Consider the following 26,993-nt stretch of genomic DNA (forward strand, 5'->3'; position numbering starts at 1 on the left):
TTTGAGTCAGTCAGACAGGAGACTTTATTTCATTATTTAGCACAGTATATTCTCAGCATCTGCTTCAGAATGTGACAGGCAGCCTTCCGAGAGGGAGAGGCTCCCCTGCCCACAGACGAAGGGCCACAGCCTGTGCTGGACTTGCGCAAGTCGGGCTGAGTGGGGAGGGGTCCAGTCGAGGGGAAAGGCCACTAGCACCCTAGCGGGGGCCTCAGCACATGGATGCTGCCCAGGGAAACCATGAAGCAAGCTGGGTCCCAAAGTGCCAACCTCCCTGGTGCCAGATGGGCATGGCTCTCCCAGAAGAGACCCATGGGCCGAATCGATAGCCCTAGTACGAATCCAGACTGAAATCTGGTTAGCTGGGGGAGAAGTTAGGGCAAGCCCCCCCCCCCTTGACACAAGGAGGCAATTGTCTTGCATTGTGTCTCCGGGGAGTGAAATGGCAGGCTGGGGCTCAGGCTTGCTTCCCAGAGTCGCTCACGCCCTGGATGGATGAGGCCCTGCTCAGCTCTCCATCTTCCGTCTCCTCCTCTGCCTGCCTCTCTTTAGCGGCTCACCTGCAGGGAGCCCCCCAACTGAGGAAGGAGGCCTGGGACCTCCAAGAGCCCCACTTGAGAAGAGTCTGGCTTCAGCCCCAGATGGTTCAGAATTCAGAATCAAGCAAGAGACCAGCAGGCAGGACTTGGCCTTCCTTCCCCCTGGCTTGGTCTCTAATCCCCTAACTGGGAAGCCCCTCCTCTGCCCCCCACATCTCAGGAAACACACCCCACTTCATGAAGCTTTTTAAATCCCAGGGGCCCCACTTTCCCCCCTCCCCCACAAGCTATTTTTATAATGAAAATCTAACGCTTAGGACAATAAACAAGCTATTTCTTAGCAGCAGCAGCAACAGTTTCCTCCCCCATCCCAACCCCAACATGTTGTGGAATACATAGAGCCCCCCCCCCTTTGTCATCCTGGTGTGAGTCGAGGGAGGGAAGCGGTTGGGAGGTCCAGTCCCAGGAGACACCAGGCGCTGAGCCATCCTCCTCCCAACACAGAGCGGGAGCTGGTGCCTCCCATGTGCCCATCCTTCAAGCTGGGCATCTTGTTGTCTGTCAGAGCAAAAGCCTGAAAGGGATATCAGCCTCCAGAGGAAAACGCAGTTCCACCTCTTGGCTTCTGCAGGCATTTTAGGGACCACCAAAGAAAGAGACCCTTTTTAGTGGATGGGGAACCTGCTGCCTTGCCTTTCGCTCCTCTGCCAGGTATAGAGGTGCTGGGGGGGGGGACACGGGGAGAGCTTTCACCAGCACCATCGAGCAGCCAGCCATGGCAGCGGGGTCTCCAGGGTTCATGGCGTGCAACTCTTGGAGGGCGCTGGGGAGGTGCAGAGAAGCTGGCACCCGCCTGCTCACCTCTCCCTCCTTCACGCGCCTCCCGCCCCGCCCCAGCCTTAGCTGAGGACATCCAGGTAGACAGGGGGCGCCTTGACCAGGGTCTGCAGCTGGCTGTGGATGTCCTTCATGCTCTGCCGCTGCTGCGGCTCTCTCTGCCAGCAGCTCTGCATGATGTCGTAGACCTCTGAGGGGCACGTCCGGGGCCTCTCCAGCTCACGCCCCTGGGTGATGCATTCAATAGCCTGGGGGTGGGGGGGGAGAGAAGGGGGAGAGATGGAGGGTGAAACTCAGGCATTTGCCCCTGAGAGAGACATGACTGCCTTCTCTGCTCTGCCTGGGCTCTGCCTCCGTTTCTTCCTGTCCAAAATGAAAGGAACTTCTCAGCTGGCTCAGCCAATGCCCACAGATGGGCAAATTAGGACGCCCCACTGAAGGCCGTTGGAACTTCAACTGGGTGCCCAAGTGAGACTGTTGGGGTGGGTGGGAGATGGGCTGTTAGCTCTCCTAAAAGGCTTCCAGGTTTACCAACATGCTTGAAATCCTCTGGACCTGAATTAATCTGTGGGTCTTCCTAGCCTGACCTGTGTGCTGTGTTTTGGCTTCCTCCGATTTCAGAGGTGGCTCACAGGGCTGGCAGGGAGGAGACACACATTCCTCCCTCCCTCTTATGGGAGGGGGTGCAGCTGAAATCACAAATGCATGATTGCTAGACAGTCACAAACAGAGCAATGGCACTACGGAGTTTCAGAACCTGTATAGAGGGGACTCTATGATGTCATAACTGCAAAGCTGGTGGTGGGGCAAAGACCATGGTTCCCTATACCAGTGTTTCCCAACCTTTTTTGGGCAAAGGCACACTTGTTTCATGGAAAAAATCTCGAGGCACACCACCATGCCAGATGGGGAAAGGTCACTTTTTACTTATGTAAAAAAAAATAAAAAAATAGTAACAGCATAGAAGGTAGAGAAGGTAGGACTCGAACCAGTGGATTCACGTTACAATAAAGATTTTGACTAAACATGGGAAAGAACTTTCTGCTGGTAAGGGCTGTTCAACAGGGGAATGGTCTCCCTCGGGAGGTTTTTCCCTTCTTGGAAGTTTTTAAGCAGAGGTGGGATGTCTGTCTGCCATGGATGCTATGGCTGAGATTCCTGCACTGCAGGGGTTGTACAGTACTGGATAGCCCTGGGGATCCCTTCCAACTCTACGATTCTATTAGGATCCCTTTTATAAAAGAGAGAACTTTAATGGCACGGCCATTATTTATTTCGGCTTCTCCCAACGGGGCCACGAAGGATCAGAAAAGCTGAAGAAGAGACCCTTCCTCAGAGGAGGCGGGAGACCACCGGACCCGCCGAGGAGGGGAATCCGGCCGCCTTTCCCTCCAGAGCTTCGCCTTTTGCCCCGGCCAAGTTGCGCCGAGGGCGCCTTGCGGGCTCTGCGTGGCTTCAGGCGGAGCCTAGGAGCCACTTCCCAGCCTGGAGGGCAGGCTGTGCGCGGACCCCGCCACTCTCGGGGCGTGATCCAGACCCGGCTGCCTTCCACGGCCAGCAGAGGTAGGCCGCCGGCTTCTAACCCGGCGGAACTGGGGCGTCCCGGGCGCAGCGCCGCGCTCCCCGCTCCTCCCGCCCCGCCCCCTTCTCCCGGGTGCCCCCTCCCTCCTTTGTTCTCCGGAGCCCCGCCTCCCCCTCTGCCCCAGCTCGCCTATTGGCTCACGCAGCCGCCACTCAGGTGGGGGCCCGCTTTGGCCCCGCTCCCCGGCCGCCGAGAGAGAGCGGGAGCGTGCGGGGCTGGGCTGGGCGGCCGGGCGTCTCCTTCCCTGCGCTGCTTCGGCCGCGTCTGCAGCCGCCGCGGGACCAGGCGGGAGGCCAGTCATGCCCAGACACTGCCAGCCGCTCGGAAGGAGCCGTCGCTCCGCCGGGCAGCGCCTGCCTGCGCGCCCCTCGCTCCCTGCGCCGAGGATGGCGGGGGCGCCGGGCGCAAGGCAGCGCCGGGGCTGCTGGGCAAGCGGCAGATGCTGATGCAGTTTGGGGAATTCCTGTCACAGGGAGCAAGGCAGAAGCGGATGACGGGGCACGTTCCCCGGGGGAGCGGGGCCGGAGGATTAGCCCGACTCGCCCGCCTCCCTCCCACGGCACACTAGGCAACGTCCGGCGGCACACTAGTGTGCCGCGGAACACCGGTTGGGAAACACTGCCCTATACTGTACACTTTTTCCTAACTGCATTTTGCTCTCCTCCAGACACCAATCTTCCTTTTGAACTGGACTATGGATTCAAGGCTTATCGTCTGCCTAATTTTTATCACTGTATCTGTTGAATCCTGGCATTTGATGTGAGTAAACTTTGTATTTTTCTTGTTTGCTAAACCACCTGGGAGTGATTTCTTTGTTAAAAGGGAAACATAAAACAGAGAGAAGATAATCCAAGTCTGCCAAAAGCATGCTTGGATATCATAATTGTTCTAGAAAGTTATGCAACCTTGTCCTAATAGCTTCTAGAGATAAGCTACATACAGATGGTGATTTTTAACTCTGCTGAAATAGATATTTGCATTTGCACACAAGTGAGGGAGGATAATTACTAAATAAAATATCCTCTCCTACTCATCTAAATCCATCCAACACCTCTGTCCTTGAAAAGCATCTTTGAAAAGATGAGGCTAGCTCTACACACACACACACACACACACACACACACACACACAGCTCTCTCTGCCTGCATGACTCTTCCTCCGCCCCACCCTTTACCTCCGTGTTGGAGAGTTGGTACCAGGGCTGCTTCCCGTAGGTGAAAATCTCCCAGAGGACCACCCCAAAGCTCCAGATGTCACTCTCTGTGGTGAATTTCCGGTACAGGATGCTCTCTGGGGGCATCCAGCGGATGGGCAGCATTGTCCGGCCCCCAACCTGTGCAGGAGGCAAATGGGCAGAGGGTCAGCAGGAGGGAGAAAATGAAAGGGGGATGTTGAGGATGAAGAGGAGGAACTGGGACTGTGAGGAAGGCACAAGTGAGCCCCCCACCCCATCCAATCCGTTGTATCTTAGCAGATGTCTGGAGCAGAAAGCAGGCAGGCCATCACCCGCCAGGTGCAGTTTGTGAGCAATGCCAACTGTCAGCTCTCTTGAAGGGCCAGGCCAAGCCACTGGGCTACCTGAGCAAAGGACAAGATGACCACCGCCTCCCCTATTCTGCATCCAGAAACTGGCTGGACAGGCAGGTGAGCCTTAGCTCCAGGAATGGTAGCAGCGTAGCATCTTCTGCTGTGCCTGAGGCAGCCATCTAGCTTGTGGGAGATGGGGCAGGGCAGGCTGTGAGGCACATGTAGCCCCCTTCCGCAGAAGGCAATGGCTGGGGTGGGGGGCTTAAGAGGAGCAGCAGCCAAGGAGGGGTTGCCAGAGCCAGCTGCTTGAGGTAGGTAGTTGTCTCATTTTGCTGAACCATTGGGCTGGCTACTTCCAGGCAGGCATCTCTTTCTGGATAGCAAAAGGAGAGAGATTCCCTCCTAGGTCCACCATGGACCTCGCCTGCGGGAAGAGCCTCCCAACTTCCTTGCAAATGGATGGTGGAGAACCCTCCCTCCCCTGCAGCCAGGAGTCCGTACTGGGCCCGGCCTTTGCGGAGAGGTCCGGTCTCAAACACTCAGTCCCGACTTGGGAGAGTTCCTGTAAGAGCACTTAAGGGGAAGCCTTTGCTACTCGGCTTCTCTAGGCATTGGGAAGCCAGGAACTTTCCAGTCTGCTTCCTGCTCAGACTTTCCCCACAACTGCTCTTCTCCCCCCACTCCACCCCGCTTTTAATTAACCGTTTAATGGCAGCTCCCCTCCCTGCCTGCCAGGCCTCCCATCTTTCCACCGGCTAAGTGCTCCAAGGTTTTTTCCATTGTAGGCCCCATTAAAAATGAATAGGGGTCCAGGGCAGAAGCTAAAAGGGAAAAAGATAATTGGGAGTGGCCCCTTTGGACTCCCGGCCTGTCAGGGAGGTGAATCCCTTCAGAGCCCTTGAGGGAAAAGTGGTCAGGAGCCCCTGGGAGCCCCGCAGGAGGGGACCAACTTTAGCCAGCCAGGAAGAAAACCATGTGTGTGTGTTTCCTGCTGGCGAGCTCTGGCCTTCACTATCTTCGCCAGAGTGGATGAGCCATGACCCCACTGAGGCTGCTGCTGCTGCTGCTGCTGGAGAGACCTCAGGCAGAGAAACAGCCTCTCTGCAGGGGCCTCCTAAGAGAAGAGGGGGTGGAAGGGAGGGATTTGCAGGGTGGGAGCTGAGGATGCAAGTCAGAGGAGGAGGAAGACAAAGCGGCAGGATCTGGAACAGAAGGGCCCCTGCCTGGCAGAGGAGACTCTGGCAAAGGCTGCAGAGGGAGGGTGCCTGGCCCTCAGAGACCGTTTCCCTTCTGCACTTACCCGGTAGTAGTCGGTGCTGTAGATGTCCCTGGACATGCCAAAGTCCCCAATCTTCACCACCAGGTTGTGGCCCACCAGGCAGTTCCGTGTTGCCAGGTCCCGGTGGACAAAGTGCAGGGAGGCCAAGTAGACCATCCCGGAGGCGATCTGAGTGGCCACCTGCAGCATCTGGCCAAGGTTCAGCTGGCCAAAGGACTGTCCGTTCCCATTGTCCAGGATCTTGGCATCAGGTCCGTGGGACCTGCAGGGAAGGAGGGTCAAATGCCAAGGCAGTGGATCACACCCACACCCACACTGGGTAGAACCTTAGTGGCTGCTTGGACATGGGGCATGCACAGAGTTCATTCCTCAATGCAGATTTGGTTGTACAGCACTAAAAGTGAACCTCAGTTTAGTTTCCTGGCTTGTGGGCTACATGTCTGAAGTGACCAAAGGCCGCCAGGTGAAGTTGCCAGCATTTCCGTTAAGCGCCTTACTCTCCAGCGTGTGGCTGCACCTGCTGCCTGTGCAAATGGGCCCTTGGTGACCCTGGAGAGAATGGGAGGTGGGCAAGAGGGTGGCAAATGGGTCCCCCTGTGCGCCAGGAGGGTCACGCTCACCCTGGAGAGGAGGAGACCAGACCAAATGGGGCCCCTCTCCCAGCTCCTTGTTCCCCAGCCACTAGCCAGCCAGGAGCCCCCCCCCCCCGGGAAGCCCACCAGGGGCTGGGCATGAAGGTGGAGGGCAGGGCTCCCCTAAAGAGGGTTGATCCCCACACCCCAAGGTGGTCTTGCCCTTTCCTCACTTGATGCTAAGCCTGGCAGACAATGGCAGGTGAAGTGGCTGTGGCGAGAAGCCCAGGTCTCCCGTAAAGCGCAGCCATTAATGCCAAGTCTCATAACCATAAGCGCCCCATCCGTGCGTCTCTGAGCCTGTCCTGGGGATGCTAATCGGGGCCGTTGGCAGCTCCTGTCTATTGGCAATACCTGGGGGGCCAATCGAAAGAGACTCTGCTTATTCCAGCTGATGGCCAATCCCCCTCAATTTGAGCCTCTCAGACAGCTAATCTAATCAATATTGCAAGGGAAGATTGCATTAGCTGGGGGAGGGGGACGTCTAAGCTGCTGCTGCAGTAATGGAGTGGGGGAGGGGGAGCGGGAGGCGGCATTCGGGGAGGTGGGGGTGGCTCTGAGAAGAGGATCAGGCCGGGACATTTCAGTGCAACAACAACAAAAGGAAGAGGGAAGGAAAGTCTCTTTTGCAGGGGCGTCTGGGAGGAGAGGCACCTCTGCCCAGTCCAGGTGCACACCAAGCAGTGCCAGTCTCTGTGCAAGGCGCACCTGAAGCAAAGGTGGCAAAGCTGGACTGCGCATCCAGCATCCTTGGGGCAGCTGCTGCAAAGCTCAGGCAACTGTCCACATTGCACAAGCTTCTGGCTCACCAGCTGGGGGGGGGTCTGTGGGTTATTAAAGCTCTTGGCTCATCCATGGACACTTGATCCTGGACTGTGAGGGAGTGTGCACACTTGTGCAAGAGGGAGACACTGGGTTGTTGCTGCTGGGGACGGCCCAAGACATTTTGGCACCTGAGGCAAACCCCCAAATGGCATCTCCCTCCATGCCAGGAAAGAAGGAGTGCGGGAATATCTACATCAGGAACAACGGGGCAATAAAGATCCACATTGGGATCTGGTGCCCCTGTGGATCCTGCTGCCCTCATCTCATGGGTGGACCAGCCCTGGTTGCCTCCAGAGTCCTACACTGAGCAAACACATTGAAATCAGTGGCTGCGGATAATTTCAGCCTGTTGATTTCTAGGCCTGCAGTGAGCAGGACTTGGCTGGATACGATCCTGTGTGCTGGCATCTAATGCCCATGCCTGGGGTGTATTGCAGCCCAGGCGCCTGGCAGCTTCTCTCCCTCCCTCAGCCTAAGGCACCTTTTGTGCTGAACCAAGAGAGAGGGGCAGGAAGAGCTGGCATGTCCAGGACACCCTGACCTGTGTGGGCTGAAGGACTGCTACAGAATGCTGAAAATGGCCAGGTCTCAAAAAGGGCCATTTGTGCTTGGCCATTTGCACTGCATCCCAGCCTATTTCTGGGCCCATCTCAAAATGTTGGTGCTTCCATAGACCTGCCTGGTCCATAAGACCATCTGCAGAGACACGTCCCCCATGAGGGGAGGCAGGGGGCTCCTGTAGGGAGCGCCTACTCAGTGGTGGTGCCAGTTATCAGCTGCCCCTGCCCCACCACGAGGGGCCCACATTGTGGTCTTTCTTATGCAGGATGAAAAGCTTTCTCATTTCCCAGTCTTCCTGGTTTTAAAGACACATCCTAGTGGCTTTTAGACATCAGGAGCTAGTGGCTTCATTTCAATGTTGTTTTAACCAGTGTTTGAGTTTGGGCTCATCTTGCCTTCTTACATTTTATGGGTTTGTTTTGTTCCTAAATTGTATGTTGCCAAAAAGAAAGAAAGAAGTATTGCTGATGGGCATTGGAAACTTGTGCTATAAACAAAATGGCTGAGGAAACCAAGCCAGATGGACGGGGTATAAGTAATAAATTATTCTTATTCTTATTCTTATTCTTATTCTTATTCTTATTCTTATTCTTATTCTTATAAAATGAAACAAGAACACAGAAGCTGCCACCACGTCCAGCAGGGTCTGGCCCCCTCCCTCTGGCCTTGCCAGCCCAGTGCTCCCTCCCTGCAGTCAGCCAACCTGAGGAAGCGGTTGAGGTCTCCGTGCTTCATGTACTCAAAGACCATGACGAGGGGCTCCCCGTCGGTGCAGACCCCGTAGAACTTGACAATGTGCTCATGCTGCAGGACTGTCAGCAGCTCTGCTTCACGCTGGAAGTCCAGGCGGGCGTTCTCTGTGGCTTCCTTCAGGGTCTGGGGAAGGAAGGTGAGCTGGGTTCATTACAGGAGCAGCAGCAAGAGGAGGCTCTGCTGCAAGGGCAGGAAGGGCACAGTGCCGGAGGGAGTGGGGGACACAACCATCTCACTCTAGAGGCAGAGATGCACAGGCCTGAAGAATTTAGCTGGTGGGAACCCCAGCTTGAAGTTCATGGGAACTGGACAAACACTTTGGAAAACCTGCCCTGAATTTAGGGAGAACTGCCACCCTCGCCTGCCTTGACAGGGGTCCATTCGGCTCACCTTGACGGCCACCAGCATCTTCTCCTGAGCAGAGCTGAGGTTGTAGCACTCAGCCAGGAAGACTTTGCCAAAGGCTCCCTCTCCCAGCTCCCACTTCAGGACGATGTCCCTGCGCTTGATGTGGTGGACACCTGTGCGGAGGAGAAAGGGAGCTTTGAGTCCAAAGTGGCAGGCTGAGAGAAACTCTCATGGGGTATGCAGAGCTCCTGAGGATCCCACCTTGGCTAACCTGCCCCATGGCCTGGCTCTCAGATACTAGCACAGGAGAGGATGACAGAGCAGACAGGGCTGCCTGCCATCTAAAGGGTCAAGGGGGGGGGGCATGAGGATGCCCTGCTATTTGTTCCACCGGCTAAATCCCTTTGCAGTGGGACTTTGGGGGTACATCCGCAGCTCCCGCTGGGCTTACATTGCAGCCCCCTCCCCTATCCTAGACATGCTCCATTGCCACACTGGCCCACCCCTTTCCAGCAAAATCTGCCTATGCATTGAAATACCCACATGAAAGGCCCCACCCCCGCAGAAGAATTGCTCCATCCATGGGGCAATCCAGGCACTCACAGGCATTGCAGAAGTACTGGGGGTTCTCGATGAAGTTGGTCTTGAGGGCGTCCAGCTTGCTCTCTGCAGAGGAAAGGGGGCTGCTGCCCCAATTCATGAACTGCAGGGATATGGCCAGGTCATCCTCTTGCGCCAACACAGCTGACCCTGTGAGATGGAAGCCATGAGACTCTGACACAAGCACCTTCCGCCCCAGGGCAGGCCAGATGGGGTGGGGTGTTCAAAACCCCAGCTCTCTGCCTGGAAAAACAATGAGCTTGCCTACCTGGGGAGGAAGGTCTCCTGTGCTGAAAAATGCTATGCGCACACAGAGTTTTATCCCACCATCCCAAGTGCCACAGAAGAAGCAAAATAAAAAAAGCTTTTGGCATGCCCATAAATTCCCTTGTGGAGGGGTGGGGGCTCAATAAATTTTAGAGTAACAACTGAGGTCAGGCAGGAAGTTGTCTTCCCTGTGGAATCAGTGCTGGGATAGAGCTCACCTTGCCCAGCAAATCCCCCTGGCGGAACCAGTGAGCCCTAGGCCAGGGACCAAGGCACATGGGGGGGGGGGGCCTTCACACAAGGCCTCTTGGCCAGGGAAGCTCCCTGCCTCCTGGATGCTTTTAGCCTGATGGTAGTCAGCTTCTGCGGGCCCACGAAATGCTCAAGGCAAGGCGGCAAAAGGAGCAGGAGCCCCTCCTGCTCCCCCCTCCCTTCGCTGCTCTGAGTGGGAGGCATTGGCAAGGGAGCAGTAACCGGAGCGTTTAAGCCTCCAGTAATTACCGTGAGAGGGTCCATAACCAGCAAGCCTTCCCCCCCATGCATCTTCATCAACGTCAGGGCAAGGATGCCTGGCTGCAGGAGCCTGGCAGGAGTGGGAGGAGGTGGGGAGAGAAAGTGACTCGAGATCTATAGGGCTGGTGGCTGGGGAGTTGGCAGGGATGGGGGGGGCTCCAAAGGCAGAGAAAAGTCTGGAGAGTCAACCAAATGACACGTGCAAAGAGGCAGCCTCCTCTTCCAGGATAGGGGACCAGATCCACCCCACAGAAAGGAGCAATAGGAAGCCACTGGGCTCCATCCTGCTCTGCATTCTTGACAATGACCCACAGCAAGCAGGGAAGCCAGCAGGCATTGAGCTCGGGACCTACCATGGAGTTCCAGCTTTTCTTCCTAGAAAGACCCTGCAGGTCTCTCTGGCATCTGACTCTCTGTCAGCTCTCCCCACTTGTAAGCTGCCCCCCATGGCCAGTGTTAGAAACTGGGGTAGGAATGCTAGGATCCATGTGACCCGTGGGACCTAGGTTGTGGGCATCAAAACAAAATGTCTAGGTGCCTTTTTTCCTTTTTTTGCTGCCACACTACCAGACCAGGCAGCCCTGCAGCAAAAAATAAAGATACTGAGGGTGAATCGGGGGGGGGGGGCACTTTCAGCCAGTGCTCACTTCACCAGCACCCAGAAACTCACACAAACCCCAGTGATCTGAATGCAGCCCTCTCCCTCTGGGGGCACTGCGGTGGGGGTGGGGGCACAGTGAAGAGGCTGGTCTTGCAGCCCACCCTCAGTTCAGTAGGCACAGGCCCATGCACCTAGCCAGTCCAACTGGGCGGGGGCTTTGAGCTCTGCCCCTGCTGCTGCTGCTGTGACATCTGGCTGCACAACAACAAGTGTCTGCTTCTCTGCCCCCCCTCCCCACCCCTCCCTGCTGCCATTCCTGCCCCCCTGGGGGTGATCCAGGCAGATCAAACCCATTTACAGCCTGAATCAATTCCAGCAGTGAATTAGCAGCTGATGCCTGCCTGAAGGGGGAGGGAGAGGAAGGCTAATGAAATGGGGGAGGAGATGGAGGGAACCAGCTCAGCCTCCACCACCTTCCATTCCTTCAAGCGGGGTGCAGCTCCCTTGCTCCCCGCAGCACAATAATTTAGGTGGCCAAGGAAGGGTGGAGGTAGCCACTGCAGACTGCGTGGTTGGGAAAGGTCCACAATGAAATCTCAGAGAGGCCAAAGTTGGGGGTGAAGCACAGCTTCTCATGGAAAGTGGTGGGGGAACATCCAGCCGCCCCGGGACTTGGTTGCTCCTGCTTCCTCCTGTCCTTCCAAAGAGCAGGTGTTGGTATAACAAAGGTCAGGGCTCTGATTAGTATCTATTTAGCCACAATAGCTCAATGGAACCTCCAGCTTCAGAGATAGTCTATCTTTTGAGCTCCAGTTGCAGGACAATAAGCAGAGGGAGGGAGGGGGGGGGCTTCTGTCTCTTCAAGCATTTCTCACGGGCTTCCCAAAAGCACCAGAGGAAAGCAGGTGTTGGTCCTGTGCTTACAATACAGCTCCCTAGAGCTTCCCCACTGTGAGCCCTCCTGACACTCAGCCACAGGAGCCACAGGCAGGCAGGTCACGCAGAGGGAGGAGAACCGCCCCTGTCCTCCTGGCTCCACTGGCACAATGGAAGCCTTTTGTTTGGGTGCTGAGCAAGACCCCTGGTCCCGTTAGCAGCTGGCAAAGAGGGTGGAGAGGAGGGAGGCACCCACACCTCAGAGGCTGAGCAGGAGGAGGGCTGAGGGGGGCTTACGGTTAATTCCGAACTTGGAGTGCTGCCCACACTTGTTGAGGATGATCAGCATGATGGAGAGGAAGAGGCAGGCACAGACTGCCAGGACCACGGCCACCGAGATCTGGAGGAGGAACAAGGGAACCATCAGTACCCCAGAAAAGCCAAAGGGTCCATCCAGCCACAGTGGCCAACCAGGTGCAGGAAAGCGGGTGCAGGAGCAGCCCTCTCCCTGCCAGTGGGTCATGTGAGGAGCTGCGAAAAAGCCCTTCAGTGGCCGCCTGGCCTCAAGGCCCAAAGGAGCAGGCAGAGCTGGCAGCACACCAGAGCCAGGCAATTTCCGTCCTGTGTCCAGGAACTCCTGCCTGTGGCCTCCTTTGTTGTCACTTTGCACATGCTCAAAGGCATGCCTTCCTTTAACATCAGCTCAAATGTTCTCGGCTGCGCAGGTCCCCACCCGGCCTGCTTGGCTCATATGAAGCCCTGGGTGATATCCATGTGCCCAACTGGCAAACTCTGTAGCCATGGCTCCACCATCACTTATGTAAGCCCAGACCTGTGCCCACTCGCCCCACACAGCTGGTCCCCAGGCCTCACCCCAATGGTGTGCTCCTCAGGAGTCTCCACTGGCCCTCCACGCTTAGTGCTGTTCACATCACCTTTTCCTGGGGGCAGAAGAAGAGGCAGGAGAGGGCGGTTACGCCGTTCGCTCAGACGTCACATGGAGGCCTCCAGGATGCAACCCAGATGGCCCCACATCTGTCAGGGGCCTCCTTGGGGTCTGCCTCTCCTGGCACAGATGCCCCCTGGCTAAGATGGACGAGACAAGGCACAAAGACAGTTTTGCAGCTCCTGAACTCCAAAGCTGCAGCTCAGTGGCTCATTTCTCATGCTGAGGTAGGTGTCTCCCCCCCCCACCATCTAGGGTGTTCTATGGCCCCCTTCTCCCTCCAGCCCTGTTGCAAAGGGACCTGCACATTCTTCCCAAATACTCACCCACTGGCGATAGGGAGACTAAGGCAGCAGTAAAAAGAAATAAGAGGAGGGAGACCTCAGTTAGCCTCTGGAGGCCACAGTTGCAGATACCCCACCCCTTGGTGACCCACAAGCACAGTTGAGGAGTGAGGGAGCTGGTGTGGCTGAGCCCCATGCCCGCCATGGGTGTTCCTGCCCCATTTCCCCCATCCAAACCAAAAGAGGGATCTTTTCTCCTAAGCCAGTGCAGCGACTTCAGCTGCACAGCAGTCCCTTCCACCTCCTCCTCCTCCTCCTCCTCTGGTTTTAAGGCAAGCTTTGGGGTCGCCTCACAGGAGAGAGCCCCGTACCAGGAATGGGATCCTCTGGACGAATGCCCACCCCAGGGGGGTCCATGAAGTGCTGGTAGGTGGTGCAGGAGTGGTTGCCCAGCTCGTTGCGCACCAGCAGTGTGTAGTTGCCATTGGAGACGTGTGTGGGGTTGTCGAAGGTCAGGCACCCATGGACCTTTGTGGTGTTCTTCTCCTCGGGGAAGAATTTGGTGTACATGAAGTCATTCTCATGCAGGGCTTCGCCGTCCAGCTGCCACCAGATGTGGGGTTTGGGGTTGCCGTTCACAATGAAGGGGATGCAGTCCTTGTGGAACTGTCGCAGGACGGAGCCCACCTCAACAACCACGGCAGGAACTGGGGAGACAGCGGGGGGGGGGGGAGCCAGAGCCTCTGAGGTGGGAGCAGCCACTGTGCCCATCTCCTCTCCTGGGACCCCGGGGGGAGGGGCTTCCAGTCAGGGGGCTTAATATTGCAAATGGCCTGTCAACCAGGCCTTGTGCGTGGGGATTGGAGGCCACAGCAACAGCACATATTGGATTGAATGGGGATGGAGCGGGAGAGAACTTTGGATGCTGGCAACATTTCTGTGTCTGTATGAGCAGGATCCCTCCCACCTGGAAGCCCCTTAAACCCAGATCTAACTGCTGGATGAAGAGTTAAGCCAGAATTATGGGATCAGCCCAGTGACATTTTATGTTTTGTATTTCTGTTTTGTTCTTGATTTTTTTAAAAAAAGGATTGTTACACTGTGTGTGTGTGTGTGTGTGTGCGCGCGCGCGCGCGCGCGTGCCTCCCAGACCATATCATTTATTTATTTTGACCTCTCATTTGCATGAAGCTCCCTGCAAGAGCCCCATAACATTCTTATGTCTGCTTTCTCCAATTGCAAAGAGCTTTTCATGTAGGGGAACATTTTAAAAAGTCACTCCCCTCCAAGACTTAGCCTGAAACAAGAGAGGCACCTCATTCTGCTGCATGTTTCAAGGTGGCCACACGTACCCTGCCCTAGGAGCCGATTCTCTGTCAGACCCCTGCAGCCAGAAATAGCCCTTTGAGTTTCAAAGGGGCCCTCAGACCAGCAGGCCCTTCTCCAGGCTGGCTGGATGCACCCGAGAAATGGTCCGAGAGCCACCGGCCCCCTCCCCTGGAAGGGCAGCTGGTGCTGGACACCCATTCAGCCTGGGAGGGAGGCCCCTCCCAGAGGGAAAAGACCAAGAAGGCTGCAGGAGACAGATGAACTCTCTTACACGTCACATTCAGCTGGGCCACATCCTCTGCAAGTCCAGCTTCATTCTCTGCCTGGCAGGTGATATTCTGGAGGTTGAAGTCAGGGGAGACGTTCCAGATCTGCAGCTGGAGTTCAGACTCAGACTTCTGCATGGACAGATGAGATGCTCACATTGAACATGTGGCTGAACCAATGAAGTTGGATAGAGAAAGGCTGGTCACACACTACAGCCCCCCCCCCCCCAGTACCCGCCCTCCAAGCCCTGCTATAAAGCTTGGAGTGACTGAGGGATAATCAGCTTCCTAGAGGAGGTCAGTCAGTCATGGACTGGACTTTGCCTGTTTAGCCCCAATTCCTGTTCTCCTCCCTGGCACATGGTGGCCTCTGGAGACAAGGCCACTTGCCCATCCAGGTTGGTACTTGCCTGGGTGATGAGGGGAGGAAGGTCCATCCAGACGTTCGGCAGCAACCAGCGCACATCTGGCCTTGGCTCTCCAGTGAAATTGCAGGTCAGGGTGACGCTCTCTCCCTCTCCCAAGGGCTCCTGGTTGTACTCAATCCAGACCCTCGGGAATTCTGCCCCAAGAGAAGGGACAGAGCAGAGGTGGCTGAAGGCAGGCTCTGGCCAGCAACATCCTGCCCCAGGGAGGAAGCTGTCTGGTGGCTCAGATGGGCCCCCAGATGTGGCACAAAACAGGGGCCATGGGAGATGGCAGAGAGGGCCCCACATAGCTCCTTACTCACTCACCACAGCCTGCAATGGTCATGTTAGCCACAGGGATCACCTTCTCGCCCTCTGCCACACAGTGAAGGGACTGGTTGCCCAAGGACTCGGCCTGCCTGCTCTCCTGCCACACCTGCAGCCACCGGAGGCGGCAGGTGCACTGGAGAGGGTTCCCGATCAGCACCCTGTGGGGGGGGGGGAGAAAGGGGGGAGGTCACGGGCAGTTCAGACTCAGGCAGTGGCCCCAAAGTCTGAATGACAAGCTCTACCCAACCCTGCAGAAAACTCTGAAGAGGAGGTGTGGCCATCCCAAGAGCATCCATTTCCTCATTAAAAAACAAAAAGACCCCACCAGTTTCTAGCCCTTTGGGGAGGTTTAAAAACACGGCATGAGAGCCCCCTGGCCCTGTTGCAAGAGCTGTTTTATCCTAGCCAGAAATAGGAGGACAAAAGTCTGCTTCCTCTCCCCTCTCCTCTTAACATGAAGTGGATCTTCAGAACTGCGTCATGGGACAGGACAGAACTTTGGGTCATTATTCCAAATTAATGAAGCCAGAAGAAAGCAAGGGCACCACCAGGAGGGAGCTGGTGGATGACTTGGCCTGGGGAGATTCACAGCTGCAGCCCATGCAGAGACATGGATGGGGTGGGAGCAGCAGGAGGGGGTGCTTCCTTCTGCAGGTGTAGGAATCATAGAATTGTAAATTTGGAAGGAACTGCAATCCCCTGCAAAAAAGGAGTTTGTCAGGCATTTTACACCAGCTGAAATTCTCCTTTCCACCAAAGGAGCAGGAGTCCACCCAACATTGCATCTTTTCAGCTGGCCACCCAGCCACCACTGACCACAGTGACTCCCAGGGGAGGGTGCCTCAGTTTCTCTCCAGCAACATGATTCAAGTGGCCACAAAGGTGTTTAAGCCCTTGAAACCTTGAGGTCAGGATGCTTGCAAAGCAGCGCAGTCTCTCGCTCCCCTCCTGATGCTTCCTATGAACAAATCAGCAGAGCTGCCCCCTCTTCCCCCTTTGAAAAAGACCTCAGAACCTCAGTAGCACCAGCAGGAGGGCACTGCACATGGGAAAGGGGTTTGGCCCTGAAGCACCACAGCTCTCCCAAATGCCCCGTCCAGAAGGGGCCAATGGGAGGAGACTTACAGCTCCTGGAGATGGAGGTGGTGGAAGAGCCTCCAGGACAGGAAGCGCAGCTGGTTGTAGGCCAAGTTCCTGCACGGGGACAGAGAGAAAGAGAAGCCTCGTTTGCCTTGGGATGGGCCTCTGCCTGTCTCTGCTAGTGTACGACAGGCAGAAGTTAAACAGGTGCAGGGGCTCCTGGCTGAAACTGCCCCAGGTACCGCCACCAGAAGAATTGTTAACTGCAGGCCATCTCTCTCTCTGCTGCAGTGATTGTTTTGCTGAGAGAAGCTGGGAAACAGGTCCAGGCTGAACCTTGGGTGCTTGGGAGCAATGCCCCCCTCCCTTTAGAGCCTTGCAGGCTCCCTCCTGGATCAGGCCAAGGGAGCCCATCTAATCCAGCCTCCTGTCCGCACAGTGGCCAGCCAGAAGCCTCCAAGCAGGACCCGACTGCAACACAAACACAGTTCCAGCAACTAGGATTCAGAAGCATTTGCTGCCTCTGACTGCGGGGGCAGAGCATGGCCATTGTGACTCGTAGCCCTAGGGAGCTTTTTCTCCTCTATGAATTTGTCCAGCCCCCTGTTCAAGCCCTCCTGGCTGATGGCCATCATTTCAGCCAGGATCTTAACAAGGAAAGCCCAAAGAGCAGGAAGCCAGTTTCAGCCCCCCTTCCCACCCCAGCTGATCTCCCAGGGCCAACAATGCCTGTTCCTCTGAGCCCCATATTGGATCTGGGCAGGAAGCTGGGGGGGTGGGGGGGGGTGGGCTGCCAGCCGCTGGCCATGAGCTGCATGGGAGCAAATCAATATCCCCGTGTTGTACAGGGAGACATTAACACTAACTATGATAAACAGTGTCCTCCCAGCCCAGGGCTGCAACGAACATGCCGGGGAGGGCAGGGAGAGGAAAGCTGGAGTTGGGGGCAGTCAGGGAGGAGGAGGCTGGGGTCTCCATCCACTCCATGTCCATGGTCTGTGGGAGAGAGACAGCTTGTTTGGGGAGGGGGCTATTCTTGGATGAGGGGTGGGGTGGCCACACTTTGTCCCACTGCATCCCTTATATGTGGGGCAGCCCCTCACCACAAAGACAGAGCTGACACCTGCTTCGGCAAACTGGCTATAGCCAGGGTCCACCCTGCCTGTTGACTGGCCATGGCTCAGCCTGCCTGTCAAGCATTTGCCCAAACCAGACTGGGAGGCCACATGGGGCAAAGGGCCCTCAGGGGCCAGGGGACCGCTCTTGGTGACTTTCCCCTGATCCACCTGCTCTCCATCTCTACTGGGGCAAAGAAGCGCCTCGGAAGGTGCTGGAAAGGGGAGAGGTTTGCATTTGAGGGAGGGGCTTCCTGCAAGCCTCACAGGAGACCCGGAGTGGGAGCAGAAGACAGTCAGGTTCTTGAGAGGGGAGCCCTGGTGATGGGCTGCCTTCCCTTCTTCACCTCCACCATAGCAAAGTTCACCTGCCCAGCAGTTTCCTGCTGCCTCCATCCACGTCACCACAATCCCAAAAAAGAACAACTTGCTAAGCATGTCTCCAGTACTTGAAGAACAGGAGCTCCCCTGGCCCCATCCCAACTGACGTTCCAAGCAAGGAAATTGGGAGTGGAAGGGGAATCACAAGGTAGGTGGCTGAAATTCCCAGAAACAACTCCAAGAGTTTGGTGGTGGCTGCTCCTTTGCAGCCTGAGGGGGAAATGGAGGCCCAGGGCAGAGGAGCCCAAGCAGTCCTGTCCTCCCCACGAAGAGGCACAGTCTGCCCTGCACTGGGCAATGCAAAGGTGTGGACTTGGGAAGTGCTTGTGGCTGAGGAGCCAGGTACTTACACATGCGTCAGGTTCAGGCTGCCTCTGAAGGTGTCTGGTGCAATGAACTCCAGCTGCGTCCTTGAAATGGTTCTGCAACAAATGAGCAAAGTCAGTCGGAGCGCAGCTGGCCAGGAAGCCGCCACCCCACGAAACCCAAAGTCTCTGTTGCAGTGGCCTGTTTTTGCTGCAGCAACACTTCTGTACCTCCATGCCTGTCTGGGCCCAGGAAGGCAGTGCCACCTCAGGAAAGGCAATGGCCAAACGTCCCTGGCCTCAGCAGGATGGAGCACAGGATGGAGGCAGGCCAATCGCAGGCGGGTGGAGTGGAGAGTGCTCCTGACAGTGGGGCTCCTGAAGCCATAGTAGGGTCCTTGCCATGCATGTCAGGGGGGCTGGTAAGAGGGCAGATGGTGCTGTGTGGGGCTGGGAGTGGTGAGGCTCTTCCATGGGGCTCTCTGCCCTCACCTTAGAAAATGACACTGGAGGAATTTTCATCCTCAGCAATGGGAGGAAATTCCCCAAGACACCCTGGGGCAGGGTGAGGCTGTTCACTCTCTCCTCTCTGCAACCCGGCCCTGACATCATTCCCAAGAAACAGGTGCCTCCAGTGAAGCGCCACTGAAGCCCACCTGTGCTTCAGAGAGTCCTCATGGACCCTCAGGCTTAGGTACCTGCCCTGAATCTGGGGCCCCTGCGCCAGGGCTCCTCCTGTTTGCTCAGCATGGGGGGGGGAGCATTTCCTTCCCCGTCCTCCAAAGCTGCCTGAAATGGGGGAGGTGCAGAAGGAGGTGGGGTGGAAGCAGACCAGGAGCTGGAAGGGAAGCAAAAGCAAAGCTATACACTCTCTGCTGTGGCAGAAACGCCTCACTCTCTCTGCCCAAAGGAGAACACCACCCACTTCCAGCCGCCTCCTTGGCCTCCTCACAGACCCCCCAACTGGAGCACCAGGCAGCCAAGGGACTCACAGGTTCTTCAGCTCTCGAGGATTCTTCATGTCATCCTGAGTCAAGTTTGTCAGACCAATCTGGTTCTCAATGACTCTGTGAAGGAGAGGAGCCTGTCAAGCCATATTCATGCTGTGTCATGATTAAATGCTTGGCTAATAAATAGTCTGAATAAACATTCTTTCTGCGGCACCCCGTGGGGCTCAGAAGCCCAGTTATGTCACCCCTTGCCTGCTCCCCCCTTGCACCAGAGCTGCTGAAACAGCTTATCCAGAGAAGGCCTGTGTACATATTCAGGCTTGTCCCCCCCCCAAAAAAAAAAGTCTGTTCACTGTGAAGTTGTCAAATTTTAGTTTATGGTTTATTTTTATTTTATTTTGACTTGAAAGAAAACTAAAAAACCATTTATGTCCTAATAAGGCCATTTTACTAAGAAGAGGGGAAAGCAACCAGCAAGAAATTGAGCCTGAAGGGACACATAGGAAGCCATTACCTTGAACAGTGGTACCTCGGGTTACATACGCTTCATGTTACAGTCGCTTCAGGTTACAGACTCTGCTAACCCAGAAATAGTACCTTGGGTTAAGAACTTTGCTTCAGGATAAGAACAGAAATCGTGCTCTAGCAGGAGGCCCCATTAGCTAAAGTGGTGCTTCAGGTTAAGAACAGTTTCAGGTTAAGAATGGACCTCCGGAACGAATTAAGTACTTAACCCGAGGTACCACTGTACTGAGATAGACTGAACTGGTCCATCTAACACAGCATTGCCTACACCGACTGGCAGCAGCTCTTCAGGAGTTGCATCCAACACTGATTCTGCTCAGAGTAAACCAATTGTAATAAATGGACCGTAGTAACTGGTGCATCCATTTCAGAGGGTCTACTCTGAGAAGAACTTTGTTGGCTACAACCTCATTTTTTGAGAAGCTGGGAAATGGTTGTGGGGCTTTCTGCTCTGGCCACTGAGCTGTGTGGATCTTCCTTCCCTGGCACTGCCTCTTCTCTTCCCGCCCAGCACCCCTGCAGCCTTGCCAGCTTCTCCTTGAGTTCCCTCTGCAAGCACAAGGCAGCCCCCCTCCGCTGCTGAACAGGCAAAGGCTGCATGAAGTGAAGGGAGGAGAGAAGAAGAGGCTTCAATTTCAAGACTGGCTGGCGGGGGGGGGGGCAGACATGGGCCCCTTGGCTCTGTTGTGACAGACAGGCTGGGAACCGCAACAGAGCAGAGGATGCCCCTTGAGGGATTTCACTCACACCCAGGGCAACCTCCACTGCAGTCTCTCCAGAAAACCTCCCACGAGTATTGGATCAAAAGAAGCCCAGTGGGGCTTTGGCAATGCCCTGGGATGGACAGGCCTGCTGCAACAGAAGCCCACAGGATGTGGCCTGACAGTTTCCCTCGCACATTGCTGAATCGCACCCAGAATCTTACAAGCGAAGTGGATAGAGATCTGCTATGTTTGCTTATTCAGATAAGTCTGTTCCACAGAGCTGTCCTTGCATCTCTCGCTTTTAGTGCGATGATCATTATTCCCATTTGGGGGTGGGAGGAGCAGTCCACACTTTCTCCCTTGCACCTTTTCTGATCAGGCTGTGAGGCGTGAAGGCTGCTCTCTGCAAGACCCTTTCCACCTGGCCAAGGGGACGGGCCCAGACTCACCCAGCTCTACTCAAGAGGCCCCTGGGAGACCGGAGGGACATCACTATGCCTGACAACAAATCCTAATTATTGGATTCTTTTGCCCTATCTTTTTGTGCTTGCTTAACAGCTGTGTCATGCTCGTAATATTTTATTCTCTTGTTAATTATGCTGTTTTAAATGTGCATTTTATATTTGAAATGTTTCAGATTTTGTTTTTGTTTTGCGTAAAATATGTATTCTGTAGTTGACTTCCTTTGTAATGTTTTATTTTGAAATCTTTGAGATGGTATTTTAGTCTCCTGTTAATTGTGTTGCTTTGATTGTGTAATTTATATTTTACTTTCTTCAGAAATGTTTGATTCTGCATTGTTTTGTTGATGTTTAATATGCTGTAAACCGCTTTGAGATTTTTCTTAAAAATATAAAGCGGTATAGAAATGATGAAATAATAATAATAATAATAATAATAATAATAATAATAATAAAAAATACAGTAATAGTAACAACAACAACAAAAGCTGATTCACTGGTGACCCACCCAAAAGTGGTCCCAGTGGCTGCTTGGATGCAGTTTAGGCCACAACACACTCTTTGAGCTTCCCTGGATAGAAAGTGGTTTCTAGTCTAACTTATTCAAGCATATTAGAGAACTTGGAGTTGCTTAAGGAATAGGGGGCAGCAGAAAAATCCCAGAGCACCCTTCACAGCACCTTCAAGTGGGGAGAGATTTCTAAGAGAAAAGGCAAACTATTTCTAAGCCTCTTTAAATCATGTTCTGCTTCTGGTGCCACATGTGACTAATGGTCACTGGCATGACTAGTCGTCTCCCGCCTGTGAATGGGAGTGGCATCGCCCACATTTGCCCAGCCTGCAGCTGGCGTCTGTCCCCCATAGATCTTCCAGGAATGTTTCTCCCAGCCACAGCCAGTGGGGGATAATTGATGGACCCTTGGAGAGAAGATTGTAATGGCCCATCAGCTGCCCTCCATTTATAGCATAGAAGATGGAGAAGAGCTATTAGCAAAGTCTCCGACAAGGAGGCCTCAGGGGCTGCAGCATCAGGGCAGGGGGACCTCCACACCCCTGAACAGCCAAGTCAGATGCAGATCACACACTCCCTTCCTCGCTCCTGCAAAGAAGTCTTTGTGTTGCTGCACCTAGAAAGGAGTTGGGCTGGCTGGCCACAGCCCTACAAGAGGCTGGATTTTCTAGCGTTCTTCAGGTGTGCATGTAGGTGAGCTCCCCATATGTCCATTAGGGTGGTATGCAAAATTTGCCAATTTAAGGGTGAACAGAATACCTGTACAAGTCAAACTGGACAGCTGGCATGGTTACAACCTCCAGTTCTAAAATCAGCATGATAATGATTAACTTTTCTCAGTTGGCTTTCCCTAGAAAGCACAAATATTAATGCACACAGATTTCCATTCTGCTGAAATCATACATTAAACAGTTTTCAGCTCTTTCATTATAAAGAATAAAATCTAACCTAGGCCTAGGGGAAAACATGGCAAAAGCTATTGAGGTGTCGTCTTTTAAAATCCTTGAGGGTGTTCCAATAAGAGCAGTTTCCAAGTAAAGCTTTGAATTTGTTTGAATATAACACACGCCAAAGCTGCAGTTCTCTGCACATTTACCCAGAGTGCTTTCCATTGAAATAATTTTACTTTTCTGAGTAGTAGGAACCCCACAGGGATCGCGCGGGTCCCGGGGGCGGTGCACTCCCCCCCCCCACTCCTCTTCCTCCGCCAGTGTCTCCTCCTGGATCCTTTGCTGTCACTTGGTGGTGTGGAGTGCCTTCCATCAGCTTCGGCTGGTGGTCCAGCTGTGCCTAACATCTGTTGTCTTATGCTCTGGTAACCTCTAGGTTAGATTATTCTGCAGTGTATTACACATAAGGCTACCACTTAAGATAGTTCAGAAGCTTCAACTAGTGCAGAATTCAGCAACTAGGTTGCTCATCTGGTCAAGATCCTTCTCTTGATATGAATCTACTCAGACCCTGAGCTCATCATCTGAGGCCCTTCTTCATGTGCTACCTCTGCAAGAGGTGGGTGGCAACGTGAGAATGGGCCTTTTCTGCAATGGCTCCCCATTTTGTGGAATGTTCTTCCCATGGAGGCTTGTCTGGCTTGCCTGGAACCTTCATTACATATCTTTAGGTGCCAGGTGGAAATGTTTCTCTTTAACCATATAAATTCTTCTTCTTCTTCTTCTTCTTCTTCTTCTTCTTCTTCTTCTTCTTCTTCTTCTTCTTCTTCTTCCCAGGGCTTGGACTGATTAACATTCTGTGGCCTTTTAAATGTTTTTGTGGGAGGGAGAGGGGTTATTGGTTTGTTTTTGTTTATGTTTTATTATGTATTTTGTGTTCTCATTTAGTATTTTTATGCTGTGGACTGCCCTATCATCTTTGGATGAAGGGCAGTATACACATTTTTAATAATAATAATAATAATAATAATAATAATAATAATAATAATAATAGAAAAAGGCAGGGGTGGGGCCCCTATTCTTCTCCCCCTCCACTCCATACCTTCCCTTTGACGAAGACAGCACAAATACTTGGGGAGTGGGGGTTCAGAGTTTCTAAGATAGTTCAAAAAAATTGGTGTGTTGGGTAGCCTGAAAGCTCTGTGGTCAGCTTGGGCAAAAACTGAGAATTCACTTTTGGGAAATGTATTCATGACATTTTTATGCTGCCTGATAAATTGACATTTTCAGGGGAGGACACTTATAAGTAAAAACAATTAAAATCCAAACAACATTTTAAAGCGAGAGGTAGAAAATCTACAGCAACACATCCAAACCATTTAGTGCATCCATCAAATTAAAAATGGGATCACATCTCCTAAGTTATTTGAAAGACCTGGGTGAACAGAAAGGCCTTCGTCTGGTACAAAAAGGACTAACGAAATAGATACAGTAAAAAGGTGGAATGAAGTTTGTAATAAACAGGAATTGTGATTTCTTATTTCTGTGCTATTCTGCCCCCACAAAGGTGTTGTGCCTGTCTTACAAAGGTCCTTCTAGCTGCCAATTCATCTGCCTCCTCTTTCTCCCAGGCACCTGCAAATCAGAGTCAAACTGTCTCTGGACTCAGAGGATGCATTGAGGGGTCATCTCTGATATCCCTCTGGAATTTATGGGATTGTCAAACAAGGTGAAGCCACCTGTTAATTAGTCTTTTTTCTAAACTGCAGCACCCCCACCCCAGCCTTCCTCTGTGCGGAAAGTGCTCCAGCCCAGAGATTGTTTTGGTTGTGCCTTTCCAGCTTGCTTTGTGTTCTCTCCTTCTGGAGCCATGACTAGGCATGGGATAACCAGAATCACTGCACCACAGATAGATAGCATGGTGTTTGTTCTGCCTGTTGGACTGTCAGCGCCATCCTTAACTATTCCCATTGCCGACACTGCCTCTTTCACAACCCCATTAAACTGAGCAGCCCTCCCCCCCCCCTGCACTCTTGGACTAACTGAGACACCGTTAGGCTACCATCTTGGCCATGCCATCATTAAAATAGTTCACAGAGGAAGAGGGTTGGATGCCAAGCTGGGATGAAGGCGAGAGGTAGGGGACTCCTCTAGCATCCTTTCCTGGGTGGTTTTTCCAGGAAACAGCCTCTCTCTCTCTCTCTCTCTCTCTCTCTCTCTCTCTCTCTCTCTCTCTCTCTCTCCAGGCAGGGCTGACGCACTTTCCCATCCCGGCAGCAAAGGGCGAGGTGGGGGCAACACTCCTCAGGGGACTCAGAGTTGCCCGCAAACACATCGTGAGCAGCCAGGCTACTTCCTGGACCTGAGCTGGCATCAGCCAGGGAGTCTCTAGGAAAAGGATCGGCAGCCTTGAGGCCCAGACGGGCTCCCAGTAGGACGACTGGGACCAGGAGGAGCAAAAGAGCAGCGCATTTCATTGAGCAATATTACTTATCACACTGTGAAGTAATATTGGCTAGGGAAGCTAATGTGCTTGGGCGGTAGTGGATCCTGGATGTTGTCTGCAGATGTTGCACAGCTAAACTACAGATTAAGCTACAGATGTTGCACAGCTAAAGCCACTAGGCATGCCTCCCCCCTCCCCAGCAGCCGTTGCCATGTCCTGCTGCTTCCTACCCTTTACCTTCCTACCGCTCGGCCAGCCTATCATTGCCCTTTGCTCAGGAACCCCAGAGTATTTGGAGACTGCGGCTTCTCCCGCCGCCTCTGTCCGTCCCTCGGCCGCTGGCCGGCCGCCCTCCCCCAGCGAAGAAGCCAGGCCAGCTCTGCCTGCCTCTGTCCGGCTCGCCCCTCGCTGGGCTTAACCGCAAGTCCCTCTTGGGACCGGTTTATGACGGACAGAAGCGCAGCAGTCCCCGTCCAAGTCCCATTGTAAGGAAGTGGCTTGGAAAGGCTCGCTGACATCCTCCGACTGCAGGGCTGCCGGTCCACCTCTGAGCTGCTCTGGAAGCGCTCCTGGCTGAAGGAGACGCAGCCATAGTCCGAGGGCCGCAGCGAGCAGGTCGAAGTTGCTCCTCGCTTGGCCAGAATAATAGATTCGTAGAATCGCAAAGTTAGAAGGGACCCCGAGGGTTATCTAGTCCAACCTCCTGCAATGCAGGAATCTCAGCTAAAGCATCCATGACAGATGGCCTTTCGACCTCTGTTTAAAACTTCTAACGCCTTCGAGGGAGTCCACTGTCGAACAACTCTTCCCGTCAGAAAGTTCGTCCTGATGTTTAGTCGGAATCGCCTTCCTGTAACTTGAATCCATTGGTTAGGGTCCTAGGCTCCGGAGCAGGGAAAAACAAGGCGGGAGAAGAGGCACCTCGGCAGAGAGGGCAGCACCAGGCAGGCAGGCAGGCAGGCAGGCAGGCAGTAGCCTCTCTCTGCCCCTAGTCCTCTGCTCACTGTCCCACTTGCCCCAATTCAGCTTTCTCAGTTTCTGTCTGCGTGTTGCGAGCCTCTCCTGAGTTTTGCTACCATGTCGGAATGAGCATCCCGTGCCTTTAAGCGTGGGCATTGTACACGCAGGGGTTTCTTCGGGAGGGGGGAAAGTGGAGCTGTGATGGCGTGGGCCGCCCCCGCCCCCCGTTATCCCATACAAGGATGTGCCTGTTGTATAGGAGAAGAAAGGTGCGTGTGTGCTTGGAGGGAGGGAGACGCCTGAGAAGACGGTAGGAGAGGAGAGAGCGCACCTGTTTGCGCAAAGGGACAGATCACTTTAAGTCGCCCCCCCCAAAACCCAATTCCAAGTAGGCTGCATTCGCTTTTTCCAACAGGAGTTGCGATTTTGGTCCAATAATAAGAAGCTTAAACCTATTTTTTGATGTTAAGATAATGCTGTTCAGAAGATGTAATAGAAAATTACTGTTCCATGCCGGTTCTATTTCCATTCAAGGAAGTGCTGAGTGGAGGCGCCTACCCAAGGTGAGCGCCTTCCTAAATAGTGCTGTTCTTTGGTGGCATTTTGGTTCTGGGTTCTCCACCCCTTAAAGATTTCACATGGGGGGGGGTCATCATTGGGTAGAGGCTTTTTCAAACTCATCTTGTGCTGTAAGAGCATGCAGCGGGTCAAGATGTGCATACACTTGCCCCCCAACCCTATTGTATAGACGTTTATTTAGGGTGGGTGTGTACATCTCTGATTTTTAAAAAATAAGAGACAACTTAGATACTAGATTCGCATTCTCTCACTTTTAGGAAGATCTCTTAAACCTCTACCGGCTCCCTGTGATCCTAGAGATGTTTTCCCCCAGCTTGCTTTGCAAGAAATGTGTCAGTCAGAGGTCCAAATTCTCTGGAGGCAAAGGCACCCCAACTTCGGCTGCGCCCTTCTACTAGGAACTCATGGAGGAGTTAGGCAGGAGTTGCAGAACCCCATCCCGTTCCCATCATACCTACCCACAGGAAGCCGCCCCCGGGCAACACTCACATTTCTGTGAAGTTCTCCAAGCCCCGCAGCTGCGCCAAGTTCTGGATGGTGTTGGGCTCCTGGCAGAACAAGGTGTTCATGTAGCACCTGCACTGCTCCAGGCAGGGCGAGGCGGCGCTCCGAGGCAGGAGCAACCCGGCCAGGCAGAGGAGCATCCCTGCACAGCCCCAGAGCATCCTTCGTTCACGGAGAGGCATCCTCGGCTGTCGGCTCAGAAAGTCCCGCGGCTCCCCATCCGCTACCACCCAACCGAGCAGCCTCGTCCGGCCCGGTTCTGCTCTCTCGCTGTGCCTCT

At 54.1% G+C, this 26,993-nt stretch overlaps 1 protein-coding gene across 1 annotated transcript; it reads right to left on the reverse strand.

Annotated features, from left to right (window-relative positions):
• On the reverse strand, positions 1–26,993 carry NTRK1 (neurotrophic receptor tyrosine kinase 1). Its single transcript, XM_081214117.1, has 16 exons — positions 26,699–26,993; positions 19,176–19,250; positions 18,229–18,300; positions 16,428–16,496; positions 15,300–15,460; positions 14,976–15,127; positions 14,571–14,697; positions 13,342–13,677; positions 12,614–12,681; positions 12,038–12,140; positions 9,487–9,633; positions 8,926–9,056; positions 8,486–8,658; positions 5,786–6,026; positions 4,133–4,291; positions 1–1,624 (listed from the first exon to the last, which is right to left on the reverse strand). The coding sequence occupies exons 1-16, from the start codon at positions 26,893–26,895 to the stop codon at positions 1,439–1,441; spliced, it is 2,397 nt and encodes a 798-aa protein (XP_081070243.1). The 5' UTR covers positions 26,896–26,993; the 3' UTR covers positions 1–1,438.

Source organism: Podarcis bocagei (assembly GCF_964188305.1).
Source record: "Podarcis bocagei genome assembly, contig: HAP1_SCAFFOLD_182, whole genome shotgun sequence".
In the NCBI taxonomy this organism is placed as follows: domain Eukaryota; kingdom Metazoa; phylum Chordata; class Lepidosauria; order Squamata; family Lacertidae; genus Podarcis; species Podarcis bocagei.